The sequence below is a fragment of the Malania oleifera genome, chromosome 1 (assembly GCF_029873635.1).
Source record: "Malania oleifera isolate guangnan ecotype guangnan chromosome 1, ASM2987363v1, whole genome shotgun sequence".
Taxonomy (NCBI): domain Eukaryota; kingdom Viridiplantae; phylum Streptophyta; class Magnoliopsida; order Santalales; family Ximeniaceae; genus Malania; species Malania oleifera.
In genome coordinates, this window is record NC_080417.1 from 107,558,284 (window position 1) to 107,583,031 (window position 24,748).

At 34.4% G+C, this 24,748-nt stretch overlaps 1 protein-coding gene across 7 annotated transcripts in view; it reads left to right on the forward strand.

Moving 5' to 3' along the window:
- The window catches only part of LOC131158473 (uncharacterized), a 144,168-nt gene that overhangs the window by 4,900 nt on the left and 114,520 nt on the right, over positions 1-24,748 (forward strand). For 4 of the 7 annotated variants that reach the window (XM_058113343.1, XM_058113365.1, XM_058113362.1 and 1 more), the window contains exons 2-3: positions 8,609-8,725; positions 9,935-10,002. In XM_058113343.1, coding sequence (XP_057969326.1) covers positions 8,609-8,725; positions 9,935-10,002 — 185 coding nt within the window. The remainder of the gene's footprint in view (positions 1-8,608; positions 8,726-9,934; positions 10,003-24,748) is intronic. The other 3 variants (XM_058113347.1, XM_058113354.1, XM_058113370.1) reach the window with 1 other exon arrangement.

Genomic DNA, 24,748 nt, shown 5'->3' on the forward strand with positions numbered 1-24,748 from the left:
TGTTGGTTACGTCATCTTCTGGTTTTGGCAGGAGTAAAGGTGCAACTGCATTGTGGAGATGTGCAGCTTTTGCAGTGCTGTGAGGAATATGGTTGGAACGAAATGCATAAATATTTACAGTGAAAAATTTGACTTCCTCTGTTATGGGATAGGATTCATTATTTTGCTTCTTTGCTGTGTTGATGTTGGTTGCTTTAAGGAGCGTGGTTTTTAGATATTCAGTGGGATAAGCCCACATTGTTAATTACATTGTTGTTTTTTTTTTCTTATTTTTTATTTTTTCTTTGTTTAAGAGGATCTCTTATCCTCCTTATTGCACCTTCTTTCTCTTCTAAAGAAATCATCTTCTTTTCTAATTAAAAAAAATGAGAAGTATAAACAAGGCTCCTATCATAGTACTCAATTTTCTTTAATATTTTTACTAATGTCTCTTATCCTCCTTATCACATCTTCTTTCTCTTCTAACGAAATCATTTTATTTTCTAATTAAAAAAAATGAGAAGTATAAACAAGGCTGCTATCATAGTACTCAATTTTCTTTAACATTTTTAGTAATTCATCTGATCAAGACAATAAATCCCCTCCCATTCTATCTGATTTCAGTCTCAAAATTAAATGAGCTTCACCTTAGTCTTTCATGTTAAAATTCCTGGACAAATTAATTGTGACATCATTTATGGCAAGTTTAGTTCCAATATCAAGACATCATCCACCACCAGACACAGTGTTAGCATTATCTCCACAGATTTCCTTATGATAGAAACATTTGTCATTTTCATTAATTTTAAAACTATGACTACTTCATCAAATATTTTATGCCATTGTTCCAAAGATTGCTTTTTAAACTGTATGGAGAGTTGGTTAATGTACAAACCTTATTTACTTGTTCTTTTAACTCTAAACTTCAAGTTGATCCATACAGATTTCTTCTTTTAAGTTCGCATTTAAGAAAGCAGCCTCTATTAACATCCATTTCATGTATCACAAGATTATATATTGAACTTAAAGCTAACAAAACCCTAATAGATGGAGAATAAGTATTAACAAAACTCTAATGGATGGATAATAAATATTAACAAAACTAGTCCTTTTTGTGTAGACTCTTTAGATATTAGTTATTAAGATAGCCTTAAATTTATCTACCTACCATGAGTCTGAAACTTTTTTTCTTAAATATCCACTTATACACTAAACGCTTACTTCTTGGACAACACCCAAGTATTATTTTGCTTAAATGATTAAAATTTTCTGTTAATTGATTCTTTCCAAAAAGGTCCATTCTTCTTTTATTCTAAACACTTCTTCTCCTGTAGAAGTATATTTTGATTCTATTTCTATTATGATCTAGCTGCTGGTCTTTGATGAAGAACTCTGATTTTAAATGGAAAAACATTCTCAAAGGATGTAACATCTCTAGCTTCTATTATCATATTATTAGAAATTTCAATAATTTTATAATTTATTACTAAAAATCTATTTTTCTGTTTTGTGCATATCCTATAAATAGTTTTAGTTTATACCATCTTTTTCTAGGTTTAGCCATAGATACCTTATCCTAACATCTGCATGCTTTAAGGATATTGAACCTTGGAGATCTTTTCTTTCAAAAAATCAAAATGTGTCTTATCATTATCTTTCACTACCACACAATTCCAAATGAGACAAGATGATAACAAAGATCTCCCCACTGCACATGCATACAATCCTTTGGTGCCGTGGAAACTAACCAACATTAAATTAATCATATGATTCATATCCATTAGAGTTCTATTTTTAACCTTGGCTGCACCATTAGATTAAGGTGAGCGAGGTGGTATGACTACATATGTTGTTTCATTGTTTTCAAAAAGTTCCTTGAGTCTATTAGACCTTAGAATCTTTTCTTTTCTGATTGATTTTTAGTTTTGGCTTAATAAGTATTAAATTTATTGACTACATCATCTTTAATTTTCAAAAAATAAGCATAATAATACTTGGAGTAATCGTCTACGAATGCCGCAAAATAATTTTGTCCAACTGTAGTTAGTAGTTGATTAAAATCACAACCTCATTAAGTGCAAGTTCTAAGATATTCACATCTCTATGGATTATTTCATAATGTTTTTTGTGGATGCTTAGCTTATATTCAAATCTCTCACTTGCATTTTACATTAAGGAATCAAGTTTTAATCAATCATACCTTTTAATTTTCCCAAAATTCTCATGGCTTAAACCTTCCATGCAATACATCACATGATTCGACATTTAGAACCAAAGAAGGTTCATTACTAGAGTGCTAAACATCAATTTAAATAAATTCACTTACATAACCTTTTCTAGAGACTAGAAGATCTTTTGGCTAGGAACCAAAGAAGGTTCATTACTAGAGCACTAAACATTCAATTTAAATAAATTCACTTACATAACCTTTTCCAGAGACTGGAAGATCTTTTGGCTATTTCTTTTTAGAGGTTTTGGGAGGAGCATAGGAGCAGGTCAGTTTTGACTAGGAACCAAAGAAGGTTCATTACTAGAGTACTAACATTCAATTTAAATAAATTCACTTACATAACCTTTTCTAGAGACTGGAAGATCTTTTGGCTATTTCTTTTTAGAGGTTTTAGGAGGAGCATAGGAGCAGGTCAGTTGTGGAGTTGTGCAAAGTTAGGTGTTTTTGTGGGGGATCGGATTGGAACAAATGCATGTACTTCTACACGTGGGGTTGAATGTTTCTTTATTTTTAGGACAAGATATGGTGTATGGCATCTTTATTGGCTTTTTCTGTGGGATGTTTTAAGTGGTTGTGTTTTTCTGATGTACAATGATACTGGAAGGCCCTATTGTCTTGATTGTGCTTCTTTTTCTTTCGGTTTTTGTGTATGGTTGGAGGGTTTCTTATCCTTCTGATTGTTAATTCTTTCTTAAAATTGGAAGCATACAAGCATTTATACCATCATTTTCAATTCCATATTTGGCTTCTAAGATTTCCTACAACTCGATAGCAGTTAGCAGTTAGCACTAGGGACTTATGCAGCATGTGTGGTGGAAATGAACTGTAGGATCTGTCATATTTGGTGTGTTTGGTTGGAGAGGAACAGTAGAATTTTCATAGGGTGGCCACCAATAACTTGCTTTGGATTAGAGTTTATCTTGTGTCACTGTGGGTTTCGACCAATGGCTTTTCTTGTCACATTTCTTTGGAAGACCTGAAATGGGGTTGGTAGGCTAGCTTTTAGGTAAAGTGGTAACCTAACATGGTATCAAAGCCATGTTTGCCAGGAGGTCTTGGGATGTAGTCTTTGTTGCCCATGCTTATTTTGTTGTTTAAAAAATTATTGTATTCCCTGTAATGGGTGTTATTTATCATTGGTTTATCTCTCCACGTGCTATCATGCTGCTTGTACGGGGGAGTGTTAAAGCTTGATATACATTATTGGTCAACAACCTAACAACTTAAGCTTTTAGGTAAAGTGGTAATCTAACAAGAACTAATAAAATGAGAAAAATAGTGTACTGCCTCTTCATTATCTGGTTTAAGATAAATATAAATACATAACAAACTTGCGGATTAAATGTGCCTAGGAAACTTGGGTTGAAGTCTTGTTGCCCATGCTTATTTTGTTCTGTTTAAAAAATATTTTATTCCCTGTAATGGGTGTTATTTATCATTGGTTTATCTCTCCACGTACTATCAGGCTGCCTGTACGGGGGAGTGTTAAAGCTTGATTTATATTGTTGGTCAACATCCTAACAACTTAAGCTTTTAGGTAAAGTGGTAATCTAATAAGAACTAATAAGACGAGAAAAATAATGTACTGCCTCTTCATTATCTGGTTTAAGATAAATATAAATACATAACAAACTTGCAGATTAAAAGTGCCTAGGAAACTGAGTGTCCTTGACTACATTTGTTTCTAACTTCTCTAGACTCAAATATATATATATATATATAATGAAATTTGGAACTTGACTCATAATGACACCTAGATAACAATGGTTAGCAACTATTATTGCAACTAACAAGGCAAAGAGTGGACTGACTTCCAGAGAATATTAGCTGATGATTCACGTGTTCATCACTGCTTCATATCCCCTTGTTAGAACAAACTCGCCTATGTTTGATTTGCCATCTGTAATGGTTCACACATCTGAGTGCTGTTGTTTGCCTATTCCAGAGTTTCAGTGGCAAAGGCTTTTGTTTCCAAATGGCCAGAAATTGAAAATTATTATAATTTTTTTTCTTCGATTTCCTGTACTTCGATTGCTTTTTTTGCTACATCTTCTTCCCTCTAGGTAATTATTTTGGAGATTTACCTATCAGGAACTCTTCTTTGTGACTGTAATTCACACCCAAGTCCTCACTTGATCCTTTCTAGACTTGCAATGGCGATTGGCAGATTCTTTTTGGCTTGCATTTGCAGGGTTCCCTTAAGCTCATTGAGCATCCTACACTTTCCAGCACTCTTGGCCTCCAGAACTTCTTTTGTTGCTGTCTCATTCTCGATTTGGCTTTGCTAGCTTCATTTACTTAGTCAATATCTTGTACAAATCATCAAATGAAAGGCATTCTTATTATGGCAACAATTCATGGGAATGGGGTCAACATAAGTGCTGTAGCTAGCTTTCGTTGTAACACCACTCATATATTTAGGGTTTGTAAATATACCCAGAGCTTCATCTGCCATAACATAAGTGCTGTAGCGAGCTTTTGTTGTAACACCACTCATATATTTAGGGTTTGTAAATATACCCAGAGCTTCATCTGCCATAACATAAGTGCTATAGCGAGGTTTCGTTGTAACACCACTCATATATTTAGGGTTAGTAAATATACCCAGAGCTTCATCTGCCATAACTTGTTTTTCAATTGAGGAAGCACTTGTCAACTTTGTTAAGCAATTCTCGTTTTCAGTGATGTTTTCGTTTGTTTCAAAATTACTAGCCTGTGTTTCCTACTACTCTTTGTTTGTCACATCAACATCCTTTCATAGGCTATAAAACCAGCTTCTTCTTTTTGCCACCTATTTTGACATAGAAAGAGCAGGCATTGTTCATGGACATGCCTGCTCATCATGCTCATCATGCCCATGGATGATGAAATAGAATATGGCATGTGTCCATCAGTATTATATCATAGGAGATTCCAATAGAAAGTGGACCATGCAGCTTGTTGTCACCAACACTTATCTTTATGGGGCCAAAGAATGCAATAAGGCTGCAGAGTTCCACCACTACAAGCTTAAATTTTTCCACCACTCTTCGGCGAGCAGATTTTTGCAAATTGCATCTGTTGATGTCAAGGGTCGAGTAATAACTCACAAAGCTTTCTTCCACGTGTGCATCTTGTTCTAAAATAAATCTTTGCTGACAATCATCCTTTGTTCTTCGTGGAGGTTGCTAATGCCATATTACCCATTTTGTCAACCAAGGTATTCCTTCTAGTCCCAATAACCAATGGATCCATTGACATCTGAAGTAATTTATCTTTGAAATATGGATGGGCTGTATTTAATGATTGGAGCTTGAACAAAATATGAGAAAACGGATTTTCAAAACAAAGCCAATGGACTTGGTTTAAAAATATAGGAAAAAAAAAAAAAATGGTATATGTGAAGTACCAAAGAAGTTAAAACAATCCAAAATGAAACAGCAAGCAGCAAGCAACACAAACCAACCCAAGGAAGGAACTGCTGTAGTACCAATTTGATGGAGCATGCATTGTGAAAATACGCTGTAGGATCTGTCAGCATAGGATTAGTTACAGTGATATTTGGTGGCAAAGAGATCTTCTTGCACAGAAGCGCCATGATGAAGGTTATGGAAGGCGCACTAGTGAATGCTCAACCCACTCTTCCATATCTCAGGAAAATTCTGTGCAGATCAGAACTTGAGAAAATTATGTACTCTATAAGCTTACATAAATATAAATACAAAACAGATTTTCACATTAAATGTTAAAATGACTATTGTTGACTACAGCTGTTTCTAACTTCTTTAGACTCAAAAGACCTTATAAATGAACTTTGAAACTTGACTCATAAATGAACTTTGTAAATAAAGTTGAACTTAGGAAACGTCACAGTTTGTTAAGATAACAATAATTATTAATTAATAATAATTAACAACTATTGTTGCAATTAACAAGGCAAAGAGTGGACTGACTTCTAGAGAATGTTAGTTGATGCTTCACAGTTTCATCACTGCATTAGGATTGGGTGATGTACATCACGGAAACAATGAAAAAGAGCACTGTGGATTTTATTCTGACAGCGTTCTATCTGGGAAGGAGCAAACCAAGTATAAGATGCAACAGCTATATTAGATTCTTTTATGGTAAAAATGAACCCTACACTGTTAACCAGTATCTTATTTGACTTTCCATCTCCTTGAGTCCTCATTTGAAACCATTTTTCAGTTTGAAAATACGAAAGGAATACAAAATTTTGTGAGCACAAAACAGAATATCTCATTATATTTGTCTAACGGATAAATAAAAATAATAATATCCAAGCTTATTAATTTGAATTTACAAGAAATGAAAAATAAAGGAAAATTTTAATAAACAGTGAAACAATTTAATTTGAAATTTCCCATCTATGAATGAATAATTGTTGAAACGTATATTACCAAAGATTTCCTTTGTCTTGCAAATTGAAGTAAATGCATGAACTCACATAGCACCAACAAATAATATTCAAGTGAATCGGTATATATTTTTTGAGTCCTGTGTAGGATATGAACTATTAATAGGAAAAACAAATAACCATTTTTTACCTTTAGAATGTTGGAAATTATAGAAACCAACACGCATAGATCAAATAGATAAGTAAAATATAGTGAAAGATAAAACAAGTAAATTAAGGTAGATATGGCCAATGCAGCTGGGTTGTGAGGCATGGAGAACTCCGCTGTCATGAAGCCCCATCACTTACTTTACATTAGCCAAACCTTCTCCTTGCAAGGTCATCCAAACAATAGTGCCATTGGAAGGATGCAACCCTGAACCAAGCATCCTTTCCCTATCAAAAAATAAAATGTTTGGGAGAGGTATCTTGCATTGTGCCATGTACCTTGGGCCTCAAACTTCTTAAATTGAGTTTGGAATAAAAATATGAAAAATTCTTTTGGGGACAAGGGTCCATGTGTAATTTAATCTTGTGCATGTATTCATCCAATTATCTTAAACATTTGGTATACATGAATCAAAATACTCATTGAGAAATAACTATCATAAATTGAAACAAATATTGAATTCCGAATCATCCAGCTACCATGCAGTTTTATCATAAAAAAATTTATCATAATATTCTTCAGCTCCACAATTCAATATTCAAAGATTCCATATATCAAACAAATTATAAGAAAAGCAGTTCTTTTGCCTACCAATAATCCATAACCTAGTTCTAGATTTCAAATAAGCAGCAATAACAGAAAAATTAGCGCTCAAACTCTAAGCCAGTTTGCATATCACTGGAACAAAAAAATTGAAAAAAACGTCATTGGGGATTGAGAAATTCAAAGAGAGAGGCAAGAGAATGTATTGTTCAAAGCTGTGCGCACCCGGTCGATCTCTATGCTTTCCAATTTACAACCTTTCACAGTTCCAGTCTCCAAGCTTTCATCAAAGCCATAGGATCATCTAGAGTTTGGGGGTTTGGTGCAGTGGCTGGGAGATATTGTCCAAGATCAACAACTTCTCCAAGTTTTTGTTGTAGCGATGGAGTGAGGGTTGTCTCAGCAGTGGAGGGTCATTGTGGCAATGATGGGTTGTCACAGAAGTGCTGGGGATGCTGCCGCACGGTGGTTCAGTATCGTGGGTCATGGGGCTGAGGGTGGGAGGAAGATGAAGGGGTATTGTTTCTTAAAAATAGAGTATGGGTGCCACTTGGGTTGGGGGGGGGGGGGTGTGCAGTTTTTAACTACAAAATAGTATTTTCCACCCTTTTACTGAAAGATTTAAAAGCTACTGAGGATTTTTGCTATAGACATCCATGTTATATATTTTTGCCATTGGTCTCCATTTTTCCCTAGCATCTTTACAAACAAACTGCATAAAAGTGTTACAAACCATTGTTCGTTGGTAACTGTAATCTTTCCCCCGAGGCTAAAATCTGCAGGCAAATCACCAATTTCTTGTAGTGTAACATATGCACCCAACAAATCCCAAGGGTGTTCATTAAAATTTAGATAACTGACTGCTTGAGAAGTTCTAAAATTTCTCCATCAACCTATAGGCTTAGATGTGATGCCCTTGCCATTGGGCCAGCAATGCTTATGTTCCCTGTCTAGTGTCTTTCTGATTTTTTTATTTAATTTTTTGGCCCCATCAATAGAAATAATCTCCAAATTATTTTTTTCCCTTTTTTCCTAAATTTTCTTTGCAACCAAATAAAGCATATGGGGCATTTCATCACAGTTCCTGTATTGCCTTTCTTCTTATTTCTGAACCGAATTTTTTTGTTGCTACAGTCTTTCAGTTTGGTTTCAGTTTTCAAAAATTGAGGCTCATGCCTCTTTTTTTTTTAATTCTTTTTTTCTTTGTCTATTTTTTTTGCTTCTGTTTTTAATGTTCTACACAATTGTCAACCTCGAAATATGTGTTCATTTGAGTTTGTTCTTTATGGTACAGCCTGATAAAAATTGGGTGGGAATCTGTATGCTAGGCCTGACTTGTACGGAGTGCAGCACAGCTCGTTTTCTGTCTTCCTATCCTGCTTGGCTTGATAAACTCCTATCACATATTGAGGTATTGAAAATGGTTTAAAATTTTGTTTCTGATAATCATCTTAGATTTGTAGAGATCTAAATGAATATGGTTAGTCTTCAATAGGATAATAATTATGATTTGAGTTTTAGTTTGCTTCTATGCTTTAGCTTAATTAATTAATCATAAGAAGTGATATTTATTATCAGCATACATGCAAATGTAGACATTGCAAAATAGACCAAGCTATAATCCATGCAAGTGTTTTTCCAATGCAATTCAGTTGTTCATGAGACAAATGATACCCTTTATGTATGGAGTCATATTCTTCACTCTAGTCAAAATTGTAGTAGATGATAAGATGGCAAAAACTTCAGCATGCCAGAACTTATTTTATTTGCAGATATGTTAATTTTATAATCATCAGCAGATTTTCTGGTTCCAATTCCTGTGAATAAAGTATTTAGAGGTCTTATAATAGCTTTTAAATCTGACTAGTGGCCTGCCAATGCCTCTCATTTTTCATGTTGCAGTATCCCTATGTTTTTTTTTCAGTTGCTCTGAATTGCCACTGGCAGAGTGTTGGGTGTAGTTATTTAACTTATTATAAAGTCAGTTTGACCCAATTGTTCTTTGTAGAGGTAATGACCTGACTGTGCAACATCACACTTGTGGTGCTCGCCCTTCTGTCGTGCTAATATCTCATTGATGCTGACAAATTTACCTCGAAGTAACCTCATTTTTCAATTAACTTAAAAAATGATTAAAATTTTCATCTTCCATGTATGATCTGACCACCTTCAATCCTTCATGCATTGTCAAGTTGGTTTGGTAATATAGGATGAGTGCCTCCATGTTAATCCCTTTAAAGGTGATGAATTACTTGAAGATGGACAAAAATTCTAGGACATTCTGAAAAATGTGCCTCTAGTTTTATGACAATAGTCGGACAGTCATTCTCTTCCAATATCCTGGTTTATTTCTGACTTTCCTTGATTAAAGGATGTCAGGGTAGGCTTGTTTACAATTAGAAGTGAGCGATCTGAGCTTTTTATATGATTTATAAAATGATTTCTAGTAGAAGAATCATAAAAAGCTTATGCATATCAATTTATTCGACACAATTTTATGTAGGAAAAAGTTTGTAGTTGAATTGTGAAATTGTACTTTTATTTCTCCTATTTTTCTTTGAGACATTGTTACTATTCAGAATCTAAATGCAACATACTATGTGGTGTTTTTTGCTTTAAGCAGCCTCCATCAGATTTTCAGTCTGTAAAGGTGGCTTCTTGTAATTCCATGTCAGATCTGTTCACAAGGTTGGTTTCTCCCTTTTCCTCACATGTATATGCAACATATATAGATTCGAGACTTTATGTACGAAATTTTGAATTTGAGCATAGATATGACTGCCTGTCAATTGAAAATGCAATTGATTTCTCTTAGTGACTTTGTTTTTTTTTTAACTGCTAGACACTTGACTCAACTGTAACTAAAATTAAGCTACTATGCTGAGATGACTAAAACGCTATGGTCTCTCCTTTTTTAAAAATATATATAATATGATCCCTTTTTATTCCATCTCTAGTTAGTCAATAGAGGTAACTCCACTTAACATGCTTATTGAAATTTATTTTGGCTGGTGTCATGCTTTCTAGATTCTTGTTGGGATTGATTATGTAGAAATGTTAGGAGATTGTGTAACTAAGACTCATAAGTTAGAATTATGCTAAATTAATTGGTTGCTGTTAGAATACCACTTTACCTAAAAGCTTTTGCTGCTAGGTGTGGGCCAACAATGTATATCAAGATTTAACACTCCACCACACATGCAGCCCGACAGCACATGGAGAGATACACACATGGTAGATAACACCCATTGTGGGGAATAATTATTTTTTAAACACCACACAATAAAATGGGGCAATGAGACTAGAACCCAAGACCTCCTAGTAACCAGCTTTGATACAATGTTAGAATACCACTTTACCTAAAAGCTTAAGCTGTTAGGTTGTGGTATATCCAGCTTTAGGACTCCGCTGCACATGCAGTCTGGGCATGTGGAAAGCGAGAAATGATACCCATTACAAGGAATAAATAATAATTTTTTAAAACTCAGCATAATAAATGCGGGCAACAAGACTAGAACCTAGAAACTCTTGGAACTAGCTCTGATACCATGTTAGATTACCACTTTACCTAAAATCTTAAGCTATTAGTTTGTGGGCCAACAATATATATTAAGATTTAATAGTTACCTTACGGCTTGGGCAAGGAGGATTTGCTAGAGGGTTATTTGAACAAACCAACTTCTGGATCTCGGATCTCTAGCTTCATGTCTTTCTTTGAGAATTTGGTGGCTTGACATCTTCTTTATGATTTCTTCTTCTTCATCTTATGTTCTTCTCCCTATAAAATTTCCTATTGTTCTTTCGCACATGCTTCAAAGTCTCAAATATTGGTGAAGTGATGACCATTTGTGGGGGGCATTGATGGAATAATTCTCATTATATATAGATTATAAACAATTTCAATATGTGGTTTTAGGATCTTTAGGAATTCTTTGTGCTGCAAATCTGAAGTAGAAGTTTTACCGAAGAAAATAAATCACTTACCCTATGTTTGGTTCACGGAATTTTTATTCCTTGGAATAGGTTAGTTACAACTTACAATAACTGTTGCCTAAATTTTTGAAATTTTCACTATATTCCATCTTATTCCAAGGATTAGCTATTTTGCGAACCAAATGAGCTGCTTAGGTTTGATTATTAGAAGAAGAAGAGAAGAAGAGATTAGAGGGAGGAGATTAGTCGGCTTTTTATTTTCATGAATTGCCAAGACATTGAAGAATATTCGGAAAAACATTTTGGTGTTAGTCTGGTTTTGTCCATTCGTCATTTGTGGTAGCTCTAAAAAGATAGATTGCCTATCCTTTTTTTCCTCTCAGGAGAATTTCAATTGCTAATTCAAAACAAAGGGAGTAGCCCCTACATTCAAAGCCTAGGTCTACTGTCTTATATATAAATAGGACATGAGGGACAAGAACACTCCCGCTCACACCACCTATTTACTAAAATAACATATTTTCTTCTAACACTTCCCCTCAAGGTAGAGGTGTATATATATGTATAACCTAACCCCTACGTATGGTGAGTTTAAATAAAGCCTTCTTGAAAACATCTCTAATACATAGATTTTGACCTCCCTCCCAACCTCCAGTTGTCAACTCACTAGAAATCGCAGCAATGATCTTGGCTTTAAATGCTTGAAGTATCGTATCTTCTTTCCTTAATGACTCAACGTGAGTGATGATTCGAAGCCTTCATTGACTTTCAAAGGATCAAAGCCTCTACCGAAGGGTTGAAGCCACTTCTCTCTCAAAGGCTTGAAGGTTCTTCTTTCCTCATTGTATGAAAATTCTCTAAGCATATAACGATTCTCTCTCCCTCTAGAGCATGTGATGATAAGGAAGCCAGGGTTTCACGAAAAGTTTCTCTTTCCCCTCATGAGAAACAATTTTGTATCCCTTTTGAATGTACAAAAATATGGAGTCTTATGTTGTAGGTCATGTTGAATCGGTTGATTCATATCGAAAGAAAATCCTTTGATTTCCATTTGGATAAGGTTGGGGAGTTCTCTTCTCTGCTTGTGTTCAAGAAAGGCATGGTGCATTACAGATGGGTTAGTTTGTCTTAAAAGGCATTTTCTTGGATTGTTGATGGGTTGTGAGTGTTCGGCTAAATGGAAAGGGGGTATCGGAGTTTCCACAAGGGCATCACACGGTACTGGATGTCGATTAGGCAAATGAAGGTGGGAAAGTTTATGGAGTGAGGGTTGGGATGGAAAGGAAGGAAATTTTTAGTGTTCATTCCTAGTGGCACAAAGGGTGAGGGTTGGTGAAACCTTGCAAACAACTTCTACGAGTTTTTGAAGGAATTTCGTAAGGAATTTGAAGTTGTAGCTGCATACCCTTCACGTTCTCGATTGTGGAGTCAAGTGGCGCTTGAAGGTAAAAATAGCGAAGATGTGGATCATGGTAGTCAATCTTGGTCTGGAAATCTGAGTATAGTGGGTGGAAAAGAAGATTGGTGTTGCAGTTATGGAGGTGTGATACAGTTGAAGGAACCTAGGTTTTTGAAGTCAAGACCCATCATAGTATGACTGGAATCATTCAACCAAAATGGCAAGGAAGCTAGGGTTTCGCCAAGAGTGGCAATCTTCTCATATGCAGCTAGGGGTGCGTTCGGAGAGAAGAATACAAAGAGGAATGCGTTAGGTGGTATTTTTCTGGATCCTGGGTTTTCAAAGTCAAGAGCCATTATAGTATAACTGGAATCATTCAACCAAAATGGCAAGGAAGGGGTGGTATTTTGGCAAGAGCGGCAATCTTCTTAGATGCAGTTAGGGGTGCGTTCGGAGAGGAGAATACAAAGAGGAATGCGTTAGGTGGTATTTTTCTAGTTTTGAACCTAGCCCAAATAATCAAAAAATAAGGTATATCTTTTTTTAATAAATTGGGCCAATTATTTGATCAGATCCAATTTTTAGGAAAGTCTAAAGTGGGCTCAAAGGGAGGATCTGGTTCTTTGGGCTTCATGCAAATGGACCAAGGTGGCAGTCAAGCTTTTGGTTTGGGTAATAGTGATCTTGGTACTTCCTTGATGGAAACCAAAAATGGCCAAGTCCAAAATTCTGTTCTTAAATCCTAGGAGCCGAGAATCAGGAAGGAGGACACTGTACCTGTCACACCCCGACCCGACGAGTCCCACTTAACTAAGTCAAGATGGACAATAAGGAAAACCAACTTCCAAGTGTAAAGCAAATATTGATAATCAAAAGAAATTCTCCCAAAGATAATATAACAAGGTACTAATAAGGAAGAAAACATAATCCAGTTCATAATTGTTTTGTAATACAGCCCCAAAATCAACAATAGTCCAACCAAATCTAATCAAGGAGTCCCAACAAGTCAGAGCATTTAAAAGAACAATGACTACTAGTAAAAACAATAATAATGATAATAAAATGAAAAACAGTGCAACTCGATCCCTCTACTAGTGCTAGGAGTGGAAGGGAACTAGAAACAACCTACTCCTCAAAATGTAAATGATTAACTGAGACGACGCTTAGTGAATGGGTAATAAAGATAACAAAAGCTACAATATGCATATAAATATAATTTTAAAAAACTCTGCTGTTATTCAAGAAAACCAAATTTGTTCTCATCTTCAGCATTCAAAATACACATATGCATATATCATGATATGTTCACAACAGTATATGTAATAATAATTTGAGATAATTACCTGCTAGACATACAAGTTTGCTAGATGAATAGAAACAAAAAAAAACATAAAGAATCTGAGTCATACATGCGAGATGAGGTCCATAATCAGAATATTAGAATAAGTATGGCAAACAAAGTTCCTCCCACTTCAGGATCTTAGCAGCAAGTCAAACATTTAGGTCTATTCTCGAAACATAATGTCAGATTTCTAGGGAATAAATTAGGAAATTCTATTTTTTAAAATCTGAACTTACTATTTCAGTTTCTACTAGTTTCAGTTTCCTGTTTTCTAGCCTAGAGATATGCTGATTTTGTGGTGATTTGATTTGCTGATATTGTGGCGTTCCTAATTTGGTGGCCTTCCTCTACTATTTATCTTGTAATCGTGTCTCTTGAAATTCAATAAGAATGGTTATTCTTCTTCTCAAAAATCCTTCGTGGTATCAGAGCCCTGTGCTCTTTTTCTATGACCGGCACCCTAAGAAATCCTATTGGCTCTTCTGGTACTTTCAAAACCATTCTGCCCAATCCCACTATTCATCCCAAGTCTATATCTGCTGATTACTATTCCCAAAATTCAGCCCTTTACCTCACGATTACAAAACTCAATGGGCACAACTATGTCGAGTGGGCTCAGTCCATAAAATTGGCAATCGATGGCAGAGGCAAAATTGGGCATTTGACTGGTGAAATATCGAAACCTGCTACTGATGACCCTGATCTAAAAAAATGGCAGTCCGAAAATTCTCTTATTATTGCTTGGCTCATCAATTCCATGGAACTTGCCAGTGGAAAACCTCACCTATTTCTTCCCACTGCTAAAGACGTTTGGGAGGTCGTTCGAGATCTTTATTCGGACCTGGAGAATTATTCTCAAATATTTGAGTTGAAAACTCGACGCTAGAGATCCAAGTAGAATGATCGTCATGTTACAACTTATTACAACGAATTGGTAACGTTATGGCAAGAACTTGATCAGTGTAATGATGATGTTTGGGAGAATTTGAACGACCACACTCGCCATAAGAAGAGAGAGGAAAATGACAGGGTTTACATGTTTTTAGCCGGCCTTAATCGGAGTTTGGACGAGGTCAGGGGCTGCATTCTCGGTAGGAAGCCATTGCCCTCTATTCGGGAAGTTTTTTCTGAAGTTAGACGTGAGGAGTCAAGGAGAAAAATCATGCTGCGCAACACCGAACCTGGTTTTAACCTGGAAACTGAGAGCTCTGCTCTTGTGTCAAGAGGTGTTAATTCTGACAACGATGGGCATAAGAAACCGTGGTGCGAGCATTGCAAAAAACCATGGCATACGAAGGAGATGTGTTGGAAGCTTCATGGTAAACCAGCAAATTGGAAGCCAAAATCCAAACAGGACAGTCACACCTACCAAGCCACTGCTGAAGAGACATTAGGAGTCTTCTACCAACTCAGAGGCAGTCCCTTTTACCAAGGAGCAGTTAGAGCACCTGTACAAATTGTTTCAATCTCCAAAACTGTCCTTAACTCCATCTTGTTCTTTGGTACAGAAGGGTAACTCTCTTGCTACTGCATTTTTAGGTGTTATTCCTTATTCAGTTCATTCTTGGATAATTGATTCTGGCGCAAATGATCATATGACTGGTTGCTCCAAATTGTTCTCATCCTATAGTCCATGTGCAAGCAATAAAAATGTCAAAATTGCAGATGGTTCACTCTCGCTAATTTCTGGGATAGGAACTATCAAACTCACTTTGTTGTTAACTCTCCATGATGTGCTCCACATTCCAAATTTGTCTTGCAATTTGTAGTCCATCAGTAAAATTACCTTTGATCATCAATGTCAAGCTAATTTCTACTCTTCTTATTGTGAGTTTCAGGAATTGACCACGGGGAGGATGATTGGCAGTGCTAAGGAAAAAGATGGACTCTATTACTTTGATGATGGACCTAACTCGAGTAGACAATGTCAAAGTACTTGCTTAAATTCTGTTTCGGTTTTCAAAGATAATGATATCATGTTATGGCATTATAGGTTAGGCCATCCTAGTTTTCAATATTTAAAATACTTGTTTGCCAATTTATTTCAGAATAAAAGTCCATCTTCTTTTCAATGTGAAGTTTGTCAGTTTTCTAAACATCATCGTGCATCCTTTTCCACCCAACCCTACAAACCAACTATACCATTTACTGTGGTTCATAATGATATTTGGGGCCCATGTAGAACATCTACGTATTATGGCAAAAAATGGTTTGTGACCTTATTTGATGATCACACAAGATTAAGTTGGGTTTATTTGATGAAGGAAAAATTTGAAGTGGAAACAATTTTCAAAAATTTTTACACCATGTTGCAAACACAATTTCAAAAAAATATTTAAATATTGTGGAGTTATAATAGTTGAGAATATTTCAAAAACATTTTGGGCCAATTTTTTCTTGAAAAAGGAATTGTTCATCAAAGTTCTTGTGTCGACACTCCGCAACAAAATGGTTTGGCTGAAAGCAAAAACAAACACTTATTGGAAGTAGCTCGGGCATTGCTTTTTACCAATCAATTACCTAAATATCTTAGGGGTGAAGCCATTCTTACTGCTACATATCTCATAAATAGAACGCCTAATAAGGTTAAGCTTTGAAACACCTTTTGATGTTTTTCATAAGTTTTATCCAACAAATTAGCCGTCTTCTTCTTTACCAACTAAGATATTTGGTTGTACCGCTTTTGTTCATATTCATTGTCATAATCGAGGAAAACTTGAACCCTGAGCCACAAAGTGTGTGTTTGTTGGTTATGCTCCCACTTAGAAGGGGTGTAAATGTTTTGAACCCATTTCCAAAAAAATGTTTTTTACCATGGATGTTACATTTTTTGAATTACATCCCTATTTTACGCCTCATCTTCAGGGGGGGAACCAAAACAAAGATTCGACTATGTTTCATGATTTTTTCCAAATTGAAGACTCGCAAAATGATCCTTCTCCAACTTTGATTATTCAACTTGAAAAACCAAGCTTTATTATACTAGGAGAAAGATAGTCGAGTTTTTTAGATACTGAAAAGGCAGGTCTTCCTATAGTGCCATCTCATGATGTTCATGATCCTATTATGACTAACAAAGGAGAAGCAGAAAAAAACACCACAATGTTGGTACCATTTGACATTGTGTACTTGTGACAGAGTACAACTCGAAAGAAAGGGTCTTCCAATCCTTTACACTATCCCCGAATCCGTAAACCCTCCAGGTAATGTCCTCATCGAGCCTTTACCTCATGTTTAGTCCATTTCATCTTCAAGTTCTGAGTCCTCTAGTAATAAACTCGAGTCTGGTTCCAATCCTGAGTTCGATGATTCTGAACTTCCCATTTTTGTCTAGAAAGGTGTGAGGTCTTGCACCCAACATCCTTTGTCCAATTATGTGTCATATGAAAATCTCTCACCTGTTTTTTGTGCTTTTACCTCACAATTGTCTTGTATGGAGATTCCTAATACTGTGCAGGATGCTCTAAAGGTTCCTAAGTGGAAGGAGGCTATCTTCAAGGTGATGAAAGCTCTTGAAAAAAATGGCACATGGGAGTTAGTTGATCTACCTAGAGGAAAGACAATTGTAGGGTGCAAATGGGTGTTTACATTCAAGTATAAATCTGATAGTTCTCTAGAACGGTATAAAGCTTGATTGGTTGCCAAGGGATAACATTGATTTGGAGACATTCACCCTAGTCGCAAAGCTAAACTCTGTAAGAGTTCTTTTGTCACTTGCAGCTAATCGTGACTGACCTCTGCAACAGTTGGACGTAAAGAATGCATTTCTTAATAGAGACCTAGAAGAAGAAGTGCACATGAGTGCACTTGTAGGATTTGGTGAAAAGTTTGGCACAAAGGTGTTTAAACTGAAGAAGTTCTTATATGGGTTAAAACAGTCACCAAGAGCCTGGGTTTGAGAAATTCACTCAGTTTGTTAAAAGTTAGGGGTATACTCAAGGGCAAGGTGATCATATGATGTTTATAAGACATTCACAGGATGGCAAGATAGCAATACTGATTGTGTATGTAGACGATATAATTCTCACTGGAGATGACGTACTTGAGATGAACCGATTGAAGACTTCCCTCTCCTCAACATTTGAGATCAAGGACTTAGGATCTGTAATTTTTCCTTAGAATGGAGGTTGCTCGGTCGAAGAAAGGGATTGTTGTCTCCCAAAGGAAGTATGTTTTGACCTCCTTAAGGAGACTGGGATAAGCAGTTGTAGGCTAGCAGATACTCCAATAGATCCCAATCAGAAACTTGGAGATGACAAGGAAGGTGATCTAGTGAGTACAACTCGATATCAAAAGTTGGTGGGAAAGTTAATGTACTTATCGCATACATGACCTAATATTGCTTTTGCTGTGAGTTTGGTAAGCCAGTTTATGCATTCACCCTACAATAAACATCTTGAAGCAGTTTATCGGATTCTCAGATACTTGAAAAGTACACCAGGCAAGGGTTTACTCTTCCAGAAGACCACACAGCAGAACATAAAGGCATACACCGATGCAAATTGGGCAGGCTAAGTTATTGATAGGAGATCCACGTGAAGATATTGTACTTATGTTTGGGAAAATATGGTCACATGGCGAAGCAAGAAACAGAATGTGGTTGCAAGGAGCAGTGCCGAGGCAGAATATAGGGCTATGGCTAACGGAGTTTGTGAGATGCTATGGCTGAAGAGAATTCTTGAAGAGCTGCAGATGCCTGTGAACATGCCAACAAAGTTGTATTGTGAAAACAATGATGGCATAAGTATTGTTCAAAATCTAGTACAACATGATCGCACGAAGCATGTAGAGATTGACAGACACTTCATAAAAGAGAAGATTGATAGTGGAGCTGTTTACATGCCTTTTGTTCCTACTACTCAACAAATAGCCGATATCTTCACCAAAGGACATTTCAAACCTAGTTTTGATCTCTTTGTAAGCAAGTTGGGCATGATAGATATCTACGCTCCAACTTGAGGTGGGGGGGGGGGGTGTCGGATTTCTAGGTAACAAATAAGGAAATTCTATTTTTTAAAATCTGAAATTACTATTTTAGTTTCTAGTAGTTTCAGTTTCCTGTTTTCTAGCCTAGAGATTTGCTAATTTGATTTGCTGATTTTGTGGTGATTTGATTTGCTGATTTTGTGGCCTTCCTAATTTGGTAGCCTTCCTCTACTATTTATTTTGTAATCGTGTCTCTTGAAATTCAATAAGAATGGTTATTCTTCTTCTAAAAAATCCTTCACATAATATAATTACAAAATGACAATTTTACGAAAATACGTAGCTCTTGTCAATTTTTCAAACTAACGTTTAATTACAAATAGATAATCAATATCAAACACAATTTTCAAAAGTAAACCTTTAGATAAATTTGGGTAAACAAATTTGTATACTTCTTATGGATAATTTTATAAAATAACTCTATCATCCACGCACTAGAAACAATAGAAGATCAGAGTTGTGAAGTATCATTTGTCTCGAGATCACTAGTCAGAAGACTATATGCATCTAATGATTGAAAACAAAAAGTGCGTACCAAGACAAGTTGTGTACGTGTATGCATACTATGAATGGATGTTTTTACTTGTTGCCGTTATTAGCATTATCATTATTATTTAGTTATTTAAAAATATTTTCTAACATCATAAATACTAAAACATAATTTTTTATCTTTTCATGGGCTTATACTATAAAAATTAAAGTTTTTATGTTACTATTATTGAAATAAAAATAAGGATCTCCTTAGGATGTATGATTTTTAAAATATAATTCTTTTATATTAGATAAAAATATCTCATTACAATTAATATACAAAAATATCTCGATGTAGAGAAAGTATTTTCATATTATTATTTGTGCAATAAAATCTCTTATTTTATCATCAAAATCTATTAAATATTTTGTATAAATTAAATATGATATTTTAAATTTTTAAAAGAACATTAAAAATAATAAATCTTATAAGAACAATCCCGTTACATGATTTTTACCAACCAAGAATCAAATAAAGTTCTATTTTTAGTTTTATTTCATTATATTAGACTAGTATAAACAAAATAATAAAATCAAAGATTTAGGATTCCTGTAAACTTTCAGTTAGAATCACAATTTAACTATTCAAACAAAAAAGAAAATGATTTTAAAAAATAAAAAAACATTCACTTTTGATTGAATATAGGAACTTTTAGGGTTTAGTCTTCACTTCCCCAAAACACATAGTTAGCAGAAAAAGTTGAGAGTTCTAATAATATTATTGAAATCAAGGTATTGAAAACCTTAGGAATTAATAAATTTTTCGGCAACATACGTGGAACAAGTTGGGTGGTGCCACCATGTAGGAATAGGCTGAGAAAAGAAAGAGAAAAGAAAAAGAATGGGGAGGAAGAAAAGTAATATATATTTTATATTCTACTAAAAATAAAATAATTTTTAAAAAATACCTTAATAACTTACTATTATCATTTATTTATTTTTTATTTCTTTACTTTGTTAAAGGCTTATTTTTAATTAGTTAAATCTCAAATTTTGTTTTATTTCAATTCTAATGAATTCTAAAATTGTATTTCTAATAGTTATTAATTTAAAAAATGTTTTAAATCAATTTAATGAGTATATAATTAGAAGTATAGTGATGATTTGCATGCATGCAAGTGTTATAGTACCTTTTGATAGTACTTTACATTTTCAATCTAAAGATTCCCAAGATATGAGTGAACTGATCAAGTTTTGGATTGAACTCAAATTAGCAGCAGAGAAACTTTGAAACCGGATTTCATTGATAAAAATGCAACAAGTTTAGAAGAGGGATTAGAAAGTGATGTGGAAGAGAGTAAAATATTAGAAGTTTTTTAGGGAAACAAGGTTTACGCTCGTCAGAGGGTGGCTTGTATTGGTGCTGAAATGAGGAAGATGTTGTAAGATAAAAGGGTAAAATCTGGTGAGTAAGTGGAAAAGTTATTAAAGAGAGATTCCAAAGGAGAGCTTAGTATAGTGGAAGATTCGCATGCTAAAGAGGTTGGATGTAGTTATGGGGTAACTGGGTAAGTACAAAAAATGAGGGAAAGAAATGGGGGTTTGATTGTGGTGGGGGACTGTTGTTAGATGCGATCCTATAACACAATATGGGTATGTTTTGGATTCTTGTGAAGAGATTGGGGATTTATCTAATGTCCATCCACCCCCGTTGGAAGGACTTGAGGGAGTTTCTATCTTTTTTAAGATGATCTAGTTAACAATTTACAGTGAAGGGAGGGAATTTCGCAAACACCTGTGGAGGAGATTCCGAAGAAGGACTTAGAAGTACAAGATCTTTTGGATAAAATGGGCTTAAAGTTGATTGATTTTGGAGGAAATGAAGTGCGCAAGGATGGTCGCAAAAGTAGAAAGTTGAAGGGGCAAAGGGCAACGAAATTGAAGAGCTTGGTAAATTATGATGGAAAGGGGTTGAAAAGGGGTTTCCTTTGTTAGCATTATGTAGTGTTATTTGTTGAGGGGTTGAGTAGTGTTTTTTCGTTTTTGTTTTTCCATTTTTCTTTTTCTTAGGGGTTTCTCTTGTTTTACTTGGCCCGCACATTGTATCTTCCTTTGTTGCTTCTTAGTTCTTATATGCCTTCTTTTTTTATTAAAAAAAAAAAATGATTTCACAAATGGAATCCTCACAGCCTTTTTCAACACAACATCCCTCACAAAATGGCAGCCCACCTAGTATGCTTTATCCTCTCATGAAGCACTAGGTGCTACTTGCTATCAATATAAATGGCAGCTTGATTCTCATAAAACATATCAATGGGCTTTGTACCCACCATCTTTGACATCAGGGACTTCAACCACACAAGCTCACTAAGAGTATAAGTCACATCTTGCTATTTTCCTTTAGCACTGCTCATAGTAGTTCGTTTCTTTCTATGTAAAGTAACAAGCTTATCATCCACAAATGCACAATATCTAGTATTAGACCTTCGATAAAGCCAGCCTAATATGCATCAGAGTATCTGTGATCTCATAATTATATTACATTTCTAGATCAAACTTTTGGTGGGAGAGCTCTTGAGATACCTTAGGATCTACAAACAACATCCCTTGGTGTGTTTCCTTGGGATTTTCCATTAATTGACTCACCACCTCCATAAAAATAACATGTCAGGTTTAGTGGCAGTCAAGTAGATTAACTTGCCAATCAATTGTCAATCGATGTATGTTGTGTTTTTAACAAACATAATAATATTTAAATGAAATAAAAACAATTGTACGATGGTAGGTGGAATAAATATGAAATTGTACACAACCGACTTTCCATAAGTCGGTTACCAACTTATGGAAAATCGGTTTTTGTTCTATAGAAACCGACTTATGGAAAGTCAGTTTCGTTCAAAATATTTGAATGGTCACTGATTGTTTGTCCCATCATATCAACGGAATCAATGTTGCATCGTTTTGGTGTTATGGGAAACCGACTTATGGAAAGTCGGTTTCTTCTTCCTCCCTACTCATACGCTCCCTTCTTTTTTCCTCATCTACGCTTGTCCTCCTCCTTCCTCCCTCCTCCCTACTGCTGTCTCCTCACTTTCTCCTCCAATGGTCACTGAGCATTGTCAATGAATTTAATCACTAAGAAGAAGAAGCATCACTAGTGTAATTCCCCTTCATTTGAATCTTCAAATCAGGTAATCCAAAAAAAATTTCTCCTCTTTCAATTTGAAGTTGAAGTTCTATTTGATTTTGTGTAGAGTATTATACTCTAGAAGCAAGCATTTGGCATTTGAGTTTTGATTTCTTGCCTCTGTTTCATTGTTATTGAGGTATTTTATGATTAGGGCGTATTTCTGTTTATGTATTTTTTGAGATTAGGGTTTATGTACGTGAAATAAGAGCTGCTTGTTATTATTGTGATTTAATCATAATATTTATTATTGTGCTGTAATTTTGCATTATTTGATTACATGTGAAATTATTTGTTTCAACTTTGATAATATATCATTATGAAAATAATAGTTTTAAATGACTTCAAAGTGATTTTTTGTTGAAATTTTGTTAGAAATAAAGTTGATTTGAAGCAAACTGAAGTTATTATTTGTTGAAAATTTTTTATTCATGCATTTGTTTTGAACATAAGTTAATATTTGTTAAAAATTTTTTATTGAGGTATTTGTTTTGAACAGAAGCTAATAATTGTTGAAAATTTTTCATTGAGGTATTTGTTTTGTTAAAAAAGTAATTTTTATTAAAAATAATTTTTAAGTTGCAGTTAAAATATGTTGTAAGAAAGTAATAATTACATTAGTTTAGTTGAAATTTGGAATAACCGTAATTTGATTTGAAATTAATTATTTAGTAAAATATATTCAGTTGAAAAATTAGTTGTTACGTGAGAAATAATTTTTTATTTTGTCAAATTTAATATCTAATTTGTTATTAATTTTTTTTTTTTCGAGAAAAAATTATTTACATTAGTTGAGTTAAAAGTTTAAATATCTTAATTTGTTTTTAAATTACAGAATTAAAATTGTTGATTTTAGTTACATAAAGTATAGTTAATATTATTAGTAGTACATTAAATAGTGACTTCGTGAATTAGTTTTAGCAATAGTTATTTAGTGTTTAAAATTTGAGAATAGTGTTAATGAGCAATATTTATGTTTGGTTAGATTAAATATTAGGTGTTTTGGATGGATTAGAAGTAAAACTAGCAATTTTGGCACTTAGTAATTAATGATTATAATTTAGTTTTAGTGATGGTTATTTAGTGTTTATAATTTTAAATTTGTATTAGTGAGCAATATTTATGTTTAGTTAGATTAAGTATTAGGAGATTTTAAGAAATAAGAATTAAAATTAGTCTCGTTATTTTAAGGTTAAGTTTATTTACGTAAAAGTATAGTTAATAATCATCAGCAGTCATTTAGAATAATGCATATATTAATAGTGATATTTGAATTAATTATTAGTGAGTATGATTAAGTTTTAGTGACAGTAAGTATTATTTTGGTTGGTTAGGTTATTTTTAAAAGATTATTGGTGAGTATTATAGTTAGGAAGTTATAACTCATTAAAATTTGGAAATTTGAGTAGGAATATATTTATCATTAGGATAGTAATCAATACATAAGAATTTCGAATAGATGAATCTATTATGTACAACTGAAAATTGATTGAGATTTGATATTGAAATTTTAGAATGACATCAACTTCATCTGCTAACAAAATTACGGTTTTATTATACATTGATGGAGAAATTATACATGGGTTGATCGGTATTGAGTATAGTATTGGGCCAATAAAGGCGATTCAAGTTAAAAGGAGAATGGAATTTGAAAGTCTAAAAGGGAAAATATATGAAGGATTATGCATCAATTAGAATGATTACAAATTAGAATTAATTTTGAGATATCGACAACGAGGGGGTGGTGGAAGTCTAGTGTATGTCGATGTGCCGATAAAAGATGATTCAGATGTTCTAATTGGATTGGGCCTACAAAGTTTTTGTTTTGATGTATATATAGCTAAAATTTTTGTAAAATGCATCCCTTGAAGTAGGAGTAAGAATATGGGAGGAGGTTCAACTGTGCAAAGAGAGACATTTTTTCAGCATCAATCGTACAACGATTTTGATACTGTTAAGACGGATATGTTGTGCGATCGCCTTTCACAAGTGACTGCAGCTTTGGATTTGAATGACGTGCCCCGTATGTCATTTCAGCCTAAATTTTTGTCAATGGAGTTTTCACTTAACGAGATAAATTTGCATCGGCACAATGTCAACCATAATTTTCATGACA